The 12,120-nt window shown below is 39.5% G+C and overlaps 1 protein-coding gene across 1 annotated transcript in view; it reads left to right on the top strand.

Annotated features, from left to right (window-relative positions):
- The window catches only part of LOC144519920 (CUB and sushi domain-containing protein 3-like), a 262,641-nt gene that overhangs the window by 225,052 nt on the left and 25,469 nt on the right, over positions 1 to 12,120 (top strand). Inside the window, exons 59-60 of the mRNA XM_078253451.1 lie at positions 3,487 to 3,669; positions 10,678 to 10,851. Coding sequence (XP_078109577.1) covers positions 3,487 to 3,669; positions 10,678 to 10,851 — 357 coding nt within the window. The remainder of the gene's footprint in view (positions 1 to 3,486; positions 3,670 to 10,677; positions 10,852 to 12,120) is intronic.

Raw genomic sequence — 12,120 nt, 5'->3', positions numbered from 1 at the left:
ACAAAATTGCACATTGTTCTTCTCTCTGAAAATCACCATATTCTCTCTTCCTCATTCTTTTTGCATGTTATTGAATCACAAGAAAAGATAAATGGTATGGGCAATCATTTTTGGAATGAAACGAGTCTCCGGAGAGATATACACAGGGAGGGATGGAGAAGGAGAGAAAGATAAAAAAATTGGATTGAATAATAATGATCAAACATGCAGAAAGGCATAAAAGCTTTCTTGCCTCTTTTCCCCACTTTTAAGCCTACTCATTACCAAACATGTTATTGTTATTCTCCTGAATGCCAAACTTCACATTACGTTTTAGTGGTCAGCCCAGGGACATCAAAACGGCATCAACAAGATGCCAAGATTGGCTCTGTGTGCCTTCATTAAGGAGATAATCATTTTCACAGTTCATGGGTAATCGATCATGTAAGTTACCAGATCAAAGTCACACAACATTCTCAAGAGGAGAGAGAAAAGTTCTTTTATTTATTTTTTCTCTTGATAGTTGATAAATGAAATTTATAGAGCATGTTAAGGAATTAGGGAATTAGCGTAAGTGCACTGGGAAAGAGACTTGCCCAATGAACTGTGAAGTAAAGCCATATATAAAATAAACTGTAAACACTGATTATTCAGGAAGACTATTTTCTTTGTAACATGCTGCAATCCTGTTGATGTGTATCTATTTGTTTAGTTTTTAGTATTCTCCTCTTCTCCATTCCTTTCCTCTCTCCCCCGGTTGAAAAGGTCCTTGTGGATGTGGGGTTGGGGGATAGTATTAAATGAAGACATCAGAGCAAAATGCCTATTAGTGCATTTAGAAGTAACCAGTTAGATGTCTTCCGTAATCTGATTCTCAAACATCCTTTAAATGAGCAAAACAGTATCCTAATTCAGTAAATAGACAGTTTTCTGTTTCTGTAAACTACTGTCTGCATGGACAGATACCACTTTACGTGTGAGTGCAAAAGTATGTTCTTGTATGGATTGGGTGAACTGACCCACAAGACCAAGAAAGTCCAAGACATTAGATAAGGCTGGCAGGTTAGTTTATTTATTACACAAACTATTTCCATAAAAGGCAGGCAGCAGTGCATAAAGAAAAGTAAAAAAGTCACTGTGTATCAAACATCAAATATATCAGTGGCAACTGTACTGCAATTAAATCATCTGACAAAGATACCGGGTGCAGGAACCTCTGAGGAGGATGTAGTATGGAATTCAGATAACAGATAACACTAATAGCCATATAACCTGTGCCATCCATCAGATACACATCAAGGCTGGACAGTTAATCATACATTTCACCATATTTTCTGCAAGTTACTGTCTTACCTGTCAGTGTTGAAGTTGTGTGTGAATAAAAAAAAAAAAGATACATCTATGATTAGATTAATTATACAAGCAAGCAAGAACGTACTGCCATCAACTCGAAACCTCAGCTGGTATTCTCTGTGCTCACAAATAGCAGCGCTCTTGATGTATTTTGTCAGGATTCAAAGTTAGTCTCACCCAGTGATGATAAATATGTTCAAGTGTTGAGGTCCTTGGCAGTAGCTGAAAATAAACAAACAGAAATTAATTAAAGGGAGGAGGCGTTAGCAGGGACAGCCATATGCATCAAACTGGTGTCTTACATTAAGGTGAACAAGTCAGGAATGACTCTGTAATAAGTAGGCACAAATTAGGGCTGTAAGATTAAAAAGGGTTCATGAAAAAGCAATGAAATAGAGGCTGGCAACTTACAATTCCATCAGAGATAGCACTAGGTTAAGACCTGAAAATGTAGTAGGCCAGCATTCAGCCATCTGTTTACTTTTGAGAAATTGTGCCATGAGAAATAGCCAAGAATAGACATATAAAAAGAAGAGACTGGGAAAAAAATGACTTGGGGAGAGAAGCCTCTCAAACATTATTTTGACTGGGTTCCCCCCTTTGATTTAGACAAAAATAAACCAAAATCTCAAAATAATATAATGCCAGTGGTGCATTTTAGAAAGGGGTATATGAAAATAAAACATGGTTATTATTATTTGGATTACTACAACAATACGGGCATCCCTCTCACTTCTGGGGCCCAACAGTTGCTGTGTGATGATGCTTTGATTGCTTGACTCATAGATTAATGTGGCTACAGCTGCATCATCAACTTGTGCCACTATTTCTTATCTTCACATAACTAAACATCATAACAGAAGCCTTGAAAATCATTGTTTAGTTATTTTTATTGCCCAGCACGTGCATATGCAGAGGCAATCTAATTTGAAAAAATGATGCACGGAAGCACAGATGATTCCTTGTGTTTACCTTGATAAAATTATGCACAACCAACACAAGGTTGCTACCCAATAACCACACACATTTTTGTATGTCATGCATGCATTTGTGTTAGATTTTTGTATGTCCAGTGGCTTTTTTTATATGCAAATTGAGCAATTGTATGTATATTAATGCTGTCCGGTGAAAACCATGATATTTTCATATTTGGGAATTTTTAGGTTTTCTGATTAAATAAATGTTCATAGAATTCTCTTGTATTAGGCCTCTAAAAACCGTCTAAAAACCCATTGCACTATCTAACAAATGCATTGCCACAAAGCTTAAAGCAATGCTGTTTTTTTTAGTGTACGGACATTTTGGAGATACGTTGTCTTTAATTTGACAACATTATTGTGTGAATCACTGTCACTATGTGTCATTACAGGGGAGTCCCTGTGTTCTGCACTAATACCACATTTACATCATATTAGGTTTGGATTGTGGTGATAGGAAAGATTTCAGTGTTTGCAACTTGTGAGTGCTTTGTCACAGGACAACTCAAGCAGACGAAGAGTTGTTTGAGTTAGGGTTAAAAATACTGTACTGTGCATTAACAACTGAACACAATTTGTAACTGTTGAAAGCAAGAGCTATCATAGGTAAAAGACAATTAACAGTTAGCGATGACCACCACACAATTAACACCTATTTGGTGACAAACTTACAATGTTGAGTTTCTTGTTGTTTTACACGTAAATCCATTGTGCGTCTGTTCAGCAAATCATCACGGTAATAATTAAAAACTGCTGGTAAAGGATTGTGGGGTAAGGTCCGGTTGCACCCTCTGATTTTGTAATGCTCTTATTTGGTGAGCCATTTTCATAATGCCCAACTGTATTTAGCAAAGCTGTTTAACATTTTTTAACCAAATATGTGGCTAAGAGTATAATTATTAATCACACCCACCCTTCTGGTATGGTTATGCCCTGATGGCGCAAATGAACAAATGCAAGATTTGCAAACAACTAACTTAACAAAGGAAGGCCAAAACTAGAAAATCTAGGGGGAAAAGCAGGCCCTCCCCTGTGCTTGCTTAAGAACCCCTCAATACTCTTTCTTCAGAATGCTTAGCGACATTATGTTTAATATACAGTATATTTCATATTTCAGTTCAGTATGTTTTAGGATTATTTCTGATGCAAGTTCCTTATGTTTGACCACCAATATCAGTGATCACCTGTGGCGACCCTGGTATTCCAGCGAATGGACTTAGATTCGGTGATGACGTCACGGTGGGCCAGAATGTGACGTTTATGTGTCAGCCGGGGTATGTGATTATAGGAGGGGACAACGCTGTCACAAGGACCTGCACCAACAATGGCACCTGGAGTGGCACCATGCCAGCATGCCAAGGTAAGTACCAACCACAGATGCACACACTCACATACACTGCTTCGCACACATGCTGCAGTAGACAGTCAACCTTGATAACCATCAGACCGTGCTGTAACAACCTTGGCACGCTACCACACTGTCATGTACGATATAGAGTGCATGCTTACACCCTGAGATCTAATGAGATTAGCAAGCGAGGTGATACAGAACTTCCTATGTGGTCAGATAGTGTCATATTGTTCTCGTCACGTGTGTAACGTAAGTACCAACAAAACATAAGGTTGAATGTCTACAGACAGACACACACCCTCACAAATGCATATTCAGGCACATATATTGCATATATAAACACACACACACATTAACAATGTTTTTTTTCTGAATTATGTCCAGTGCATTCCTACATTTCAAAAGTAGTACTTTATTTGATTGAATCCCGAGATTAAAGCTGGCTTTCCGAAAAGAAAAAAAAAGAAATGTACACTTTTAGAGTCCTTGATCTAGGACACAGTTACTTCACCTACACCTGCATCTAGAGTTGCACCTGTGGTGGCACAGAGCCAAGACTAAAAGTTCCACTGACACTTGATGATGGATGGCTAACAATTGCTCTTCAACACAACAAGGATCCCTCTAATTGTACTCCCAACAGTTAATCATTGGCTTCCTCTTTTTAAAAGTTTGTGCACACTCTATGGGCTTGATTAACATCAAAGTTAGGAAATCCACTAAGAGGACTTAGTTCTTGTACGCCCATCAGCACTACATCACTCTATGATTTATGACGCTCAAGTGGAGGCATAGATTAGCATGTCTGCCATCGACACCCAAAAGTAAGTATTGCAGGGAAGATTAACTTGTGCAGCAAGTAAACCAGGAAAGGGAAGAGCCCACAAGGCAAATGGTGGCTTATTGTTGCTAAGGAACTGTTCGCAGGCTGCTGTCTCAGTTACAGAAAGGAAAGCTGGTGTTGTATTTTGTCTTCGAGAAATGGGCCAAGATGAACTGTAAGAGAAAAAGGCGTGTGAGAGACGTAGCCTGGTCCTACCAGACTCTCGTACATTTCATTTCTGCACAGAGTCTGGCCACGCTCCATTGACAAGTGTTAACTTCCTTGAAGGCAGGTACTCTGTTGAAGTTTAAAACTATTGGATCTGCCCAGAGCCACTCTGAATCTGCCATAACCAATCGCTAACGTTTGGTTGTGACATTGGCTTAGCATCGCTAGCGTTCACCTTAGCGAACTCTACCATTAATGGAGCGAGCTGGAAAATCAAACTTTTCCCGAACCCCGTTGGGAGGAGGGCCACAACATCATGGCCACCAACAAAACTCAGCAAAGATTGTTCTTGCTCGGGCTTTAACTTCTGGATATTCGGCAGCGTTGCCACAATGGACCGAATGGCTTCGCTCGCATCTTTCTCCGCCACCATTACGGAACTACAACTTTAACTAGCGCACAACCTCAACGTCATCGTTTTCAGCCACTCCCTCGGTTCGCTGATTGGACCAGTAAAGATTTGGCCGGAGAAAACCTGAAAATATACCGCAAACCCAGACGGCGTACTGAAGGAAAATGAAAATAGAGCGGAAGTACGTAGGAGGGCGGAGCCAGGCTATGAGAGACGGACATGCACACAGACAAACTAACAGATTAAATTAAATTAACAGATGGGAGAAATATGCACAGACAAGTTCGAGAAAGGCAAACACAGATACATTCTTTGAAAGGGAATGAGTATCAGGGATCGTAAAAACATGGAGCTTGTTGATTTCTTTCTTATATAATGGCTGTTTCTGTGTCTAGATATAATGTATATAGATTTATAGTGTATAGAATGCTGAAATTGACCAGAAGTCGTCTGTGTCATCGCCTTTCCTTAGTTCAACTCGTGGGGAGCTGTGGTTTTAAGCCACACACTTTTTGCCCTCCTCAGGCTCCCTGTAGAACATTGCCTTGAAGTTTACAACATCCAAACTGACACTGATTGGTAATATTTCATGGGTGTGTTTCATTTTTAACGCTCCCTGTTCTGTGGTATGTTGAAGCTGTTGGATGAATAGATGGTCGCACAACTGTTACCCAAGGAATTTTAAATGGCGAAAGAGACAGCGGGCGTGTGTGTATATGTGCACGCATGTGTGCATAAAAGTGTGTGAAGCTCCTAACCTCCGAGCCCTAATCCTTGACAGCTACCGCAACAGCTAAGGCACTCAGCCTCGGTGCAGCTACACTTGATGGGTGTGGTGTGGAGAGGAGGGAAACTCTAGAGCTTAGCCGTCCTCATCACACCCGCATCATGCATGCATACATTCACATGGGGGCGTTAAATTACGCAAGTGTATCGCTCATGCATGCATAGGCACAGATGCTTACACACCTTCATGTTTGCTCTCACCATTGCTGCCGCTACCTGAGTGCTGTCAGATCTACCTCTTGCTCTCACCGCTGCTCTCCCTTTTCCAATTATACTTAGTTCTCATGGGGTAAATGAATAACAGAAGGCAAGAGAGAGGAGTTTGATTACTAAGAGTGTGCACTCTATATTAATTTTTATGATTCCTCAGTGTGGGTGGGGTATTAAGGAGTGCAGACGTTTTATACTTTACTTTCTCCTCTTTTAATCGTGTTCCTCTCCTTTAGTCTAATTCTAAGACTAGGACAAGCAATAGAGCAGATCACTGGTAATCAAGGCTTTTTGTCATCTCTCTCGCTGACAGCCTACGCTGTAAAAGGTCTTAGAAAAGGACTGAGAACATTTTCATTTTCTCGCATCTGAAACTAAAAACAATGCCTCTTCCAATAAGATCAGTTGCCTTTTTCTTCTGAATGATTGGGTTCAAGTTGAAGGTGCAGCAGTTCAGGCAGCATGAGCCGATTGAATTTGTCATGATGCGGGGCATCTGTCATCTTGTCATAGATTTGGATGATGTGCCGCATGGATATGAGCCGATATTCCAGGGAGGGAGGGAGGGAGGGAGGGGGGAGAGAGAGAGAGAGAGAGAGAGAGAGAGAGAGAGAGAGAGAGAGAGAGAGAGAGAGAATGAATGAATGAATGTGAGACTAAAAGGGACAAAGAGGTTTTATGTGTGCCGACACTCTGCATAATTTTGCACATAATGTGTGTGCATCAGTGCTTGCCACCCTGCGTACACACACTGCCGATGACACATCTTAAGCCTCGCCCGGCAAGGATTCAGTTTGAATCCCAGGTTTGGCGTGTTCAGCTAAGAGGCACTAATGCTGCTTAGAACTACTTAGGAAAATAAGGACACTCTCTCTCGTCTCATTCAGTTCTGCCTGCCACACGTTTTTTATTTTTATTTTGTCATTTATTTAAAGTAATTTTTGATGCAGTTCTTATGGGATTACTAGGCCTACTGTTCTAATCAGTGTAATTTGCCTATAGTACTTGCACATGTGCGCTCACACATTCTCCCTCCATCTGTCTTTATCTCTCCCTCCCTCTTTCTTACTTTCACATAGACATACTGTAGGGAGACACAAATCAACCTTCTACTTTACAACATCCAGCTCGGCATTTTAAAGAGGTATTTCAGAATGAAGTGCCTTTTTTTCTGGGGGTCCAGAGCGACAACATGAAAATCCCAAATTGAAGGCGCTCTTTACTAATTCATTAACATCAAAGAGAAATCATTTCACGTGAACTTGTTTCTCTTTGAGAACTTGAGAAAGAAAATGACATTACCAAACAAAACATTAAAAAACAGATGGCAACATCAGTATGGTTTTGCCTTTAACTTTGATTCACTATTTATCATGGCCTAAATACCTTTCCAAATATAGCATACATCTAAAGCATATATATTGTATACTGCTGCAACATGTCCATATGGAAATCATTTTGGGTCCACTGCCAACCAAGAACAAAAGATGGTTCCACCTTGGAGAATATGTGTGAATATTCCACAGTGGCTTGCTCCACATTTACTGTAAGTTGTTGTGTGGAAAAAGAAAATCTATCTAAACTTTACAAGGCAAGAAAGTTGTCCATCATGTGCCTACCTTATATTAACACTGTCATAAGAAAACAGCTGACCAGAAGCTTTCTGAATTGTGTAAACAAAAGAAATTGAACTGAAATCGAGTGTGTATGAAAGGAAGCCTCCATGCAATAATGTATCGGTGTTAATTGTGCCAGCTATTTAATATTGAGATGCTGCATCCAAATTAGTTGCCGTTATTCTCTTTATGCATCATAGTTTTAGTGCATTTTTAATATATATAATTTTTAAATTTCATAAAAATAATGTCTTATTCTGTTCATCAGCAATGGTGTTTTAGTTCAGTAACTGTATGAATATATTTTAAAATTATAAACGCTAGAAACAGTGCTGGTTTGGAGGTGGGGAGTGGTGCTCTGGAAATAAAGGTAATGTGAAGCATATTGAAGAAGGTGGGAAGAAGGTGGCGGTCATGGAAGTGTCCGGTGGTCTGGTATTCTCAAATCTGTGCCCCAGGTGGGAGCTAGTCCAACCTGCCTTAGCCAAGTCTTTGTCTTTCTAATGATGCCCGCAAATGCTGTGGGTGCTTGTGTCTCTTTTCATGGTCCTGCCCAAAGTCAAGATGTCCATAGACTCTTGACACTCCTTCACACGGCTGCATCAGTATATTTTTGTCATGCATTTGGTAAGTGAAAATGACTACTGTTGTTCTGCTAAAACACTAAACCTTAACTTGAGAGCCAGAATGTTAACACGACACTTTAAGTAGCTGGATTTGTAAACTCAACATCTGCTCTTGCCAGATAGTTGTGAGGCTTGGATATAGCCTGACTTCAATTTGCAGATCTTTGTTCAAGTGTTTTGGCATGCGTGTGTACGTCTAAAAGAAAGAGAGTTTGGGAAATGATGGGTGTTGAGGGAGGATAGTAATGGTATAAAACAACTGCTATAATTTATTCACATCCCTAAAACCCATCTGCGTCCCCACGTGTTCATCTCCAAGTGTGTCAGAACAAACTCCAAGCTTTATTATGCATTAATTTATTATATTTGTTGAACAGAAAAGTTTATGGCTTACACAGACACAAGATGTCCCCTCATTTCTCACAGAAATAATTTAGTATACTCCAAACTGAAACGGCAAAAAAATCCCATGTAGTCACAGTCAAAATACAGACCATTTCTCTGGGCTAGAGACCTTGTTTTCATTCAGTCATAATCCACATTATGTAGAACTGTGAATTTGTGCCACATCTATTGCCTCTTGATATCTGTAAAATAGCACTATAATTTTAAGCACCCGGTGCAATAATAGATGTTCATGTTTAACCTGCATGAAAAAGCTATCTTCAATCCGGTTATGTCTCTTTTTTGTGTCTGTAAAAGAAAAAAAGCCTTCTGGGACATTTTATCATTCTGGATATAAATGGGAAGATAAAACCTGTAAGAATGACAATTTATTGGATTAATAGTGGGTTCATTACAATGTTTAATACATCACTACTCCCTCTTACCATCACCGCCACCTCAATTTCTCAAACTAGATTAGAAGTGGAAAGACCCAGGATATAGCCATATCCCTGTAAATCCACATAAATCCTAGTAATTATCTCCAAGCTTTAACATTGACTGTTGTTCTAGAGACACCCAGTAGCTGTTTTGTTTTACTAAGAATGTTTTCTATCCTTCATGCTTGTGTCCAGGGCTGCAGAACCACATATTCTCAAGACTACTGAATTGATGTTCTTGCTTTAATTCATATTTTGACTTGGACATGTCTTGAAGTGACCACATTCCCACAACAGATATTTTGTGTGGGACGCCATACACCGTACTGTCTATGCACAGTAGCCCAAAACTATCAAGGATTTAAATCAACTAACTCCTTCATGATTGCTGTCGACTCCCCACTGTCGCAACAACATGCAGCAATTACTTATTATTGTACAATCCTCCCAAATTATAGACTTAGTTCACTGGACCAGTAACTATCTAGTGTTGTTGGCTACTGTACATTCATGTTACAACAGGGAGAGGACACTCCAATGGTTTTTGACCTTTGACCTTGGGGGAAATAACTGATGAATACACTGTGTTACAGTCATGTTTAAAGTGTATGGAATTTATCACTTAATTATCTTTATAGTTTCTAGATGTTAGAGTCCAATTTCTTCAGTGTCTTTATTTTGTATGTCCATGTATACGAGGGAGCAAAGCATATAATATGTAAAGAAGGAAACTCTGTAAAAAACAAAAAAAAAATTTAAAAAACGCGAACTACTGCTCTAACTGAGTCACAGTAACAGTTGTTCACGCAGTGGAAGTTAATATGACTTAGGTAATTTATATTATATTATGAGAGAGAGGGAGAAACAGAGTGAGAGAGATATTTACGCATCATCTTCTAGCACTGTAGAAAATTGATCTTCATGGTAAATTTCCTAAGTAAAATTATCTTCTGCTTACTTTTAAGGCAAAGAGTACAACTGTTCATTTGTGCAAATGATTAGTAGCCTAATCCTTGAATGGTATCATTATGACGGCTTGAATTCAGAGCAATGGTCAGTAAATGTATATTTTTAGGCTATTTACGCATTCAGGCAGTTTGCGATCGTCTGCCTCGCTTTCTCTTGCTGTTTAATTACAGCGGCCGTGTTTCTTTTTTTTTAATAAAAATAATGTGTTTCACGTTATCATACTTACATAAGAAGCTGCTGCTCACTCTGTGTAAAGTATGTACAATACATAGTCTCCATTTTAGCATCAGTAAATCTGTTATCTACATCATGGTCTATTAAAGAAAGCCTTGAACGCGCATCTATCTGAATTACTTCATCCTGACTCGACCTAGTCACACCTCCTTCGTGAAACGCACCAAGCCAGGCTGCACAGATTAGACTAGGTCAAGCCTCGCTTTATCAGTTATCCTGGATTTATAAATTCTGCTTTTGTGAAACAGCCACCTGGTCTTGACTCAAACTTGACTGGACCTGTTTTGTGCATCGATTGTACTCCGATAAGCTTATCTTGACTGTGACTGTGTCCTCACTATCCCCACAGTGGTGACGTGTCCTACACCTCCACCCATACCCAACGGCCTCCTGGAGGGCTCAGTCCTGGAGTGGGGTACCAGCGTGAGCTACAGCTGTCTAGCTGGCTATGAGCTGTCCTTCCCTGCTGTGCTCACCTGCACAGGCAATGGGACATGGAGCGGTGACCTGCCTCAGTGCTTGCGTGAGTCACCATTTTGTACTTCCTTGATAATTATAATGATGATTATAGAGGTCTCCAGATGAAGGCTCCTCATGTTTAGACTGAAATGGTCTCGGTGACATTTCTGTTGCTGTCTGAATAAAAGTTAAGTAAAATGTTGAACTCCTAATTAAAATATGGCATCCTGTTGCTTTTGATCATCGATTTATCATAACTTCATATTACCATTTGGAAGTAAAACCAAAAGATTCTACCTTGCCTCATCTATTTGACCTCTATTTGACTAAATTACCGCTGTGCATGGAATTTGTGGAAAACATGGAATTCTGAGAGGTATAATAATCTAGTCAGACAAAGTCCTAACATTGAACAAATGTATTTGGGGAATGCGTAAAATAACAGGTAATTGTTTTTGACCCGACCTGATCATACATTCTGTACATTTGTATTAAGCTTTTTTTTTCTTCTCTGAGGCAAGCCCCTTCTGCCACTTTGCTGCTTGCCCCTTTAGAGGCTGTCTCAAGTTAATTAACATGATGAAAGTCATGAATAAGTCATGGAATCAACATCAGGGCCTACTATAGGTGGAAAAGCTGATTTACGATTTCAATATAATAAAACAGTCTTGCAGAGATGCAGAACAGGGATTATTAGTGTTGCACTTCGTTTCAACATCCAGGTCTTTTTTCCTAAGCAGTGAGATATAGTATAAAAACTACCTTTAGTGGCAACACAACGTTTTTTCTTTTTCAACAATAAAACACTGAAAATGCCAGCATGAGGAGGACATTGTATCCTACCTGTTCATAAATACAAATTAATATTCCGTCATTGGTACATAAAATGGAACCTCTAATTAACATTTTGATTGAAAAGTGAATTGACCTCGAGTCTGAGAGTCAAAGCTACAATGTTGATGAGCATGATGATGTGAGTGGAACCACAAGTGCGGTGTCTGATGCTCTTTACTACATTAAGACCTTTTCAGAATCATCTTTGCAAGCATAATAATAACCCCTGGGATGCATGACTGCTCAAGAATGTCTCTCTGTCATCAGAATCATTCTTACATTATATCTCAAGAAGGGTAAAGTACTTGCATGGTGAAGTACTTGTATGTGTTTGTTTCTCTCTGAGTTAGTCAGGAAAAATTTGAACAAAAACCAATGCCACTAAAACATATTCATGCACAACACTCCAAGTGCTGTTTTCTGACAGCCGTGCTGCACTAAAAACACCTTCACTTAATTGGTTTTGACTGCTAAAATGCTGCATTTTGCATCAAATCGA

The sequence above is a fragment of the Sander vitreus genome, chromosome 6, assembly GCF_031162955.1.
Source record: "Sander vitreus isolate 19-12246 chromosome 6, sanVit1, whole genome shotgun sequence".
In the NCBI taxonomy this organism is placed as follows: domain Eukaryota; kingdom Metazoa; phylum Chordata; class Actinopteri; order Perciformes; family Percidae; genus Sander; species Sander vitreus.
This window is presented reverse-complemented; position numbering and strand designations above follow the sequence as displayed.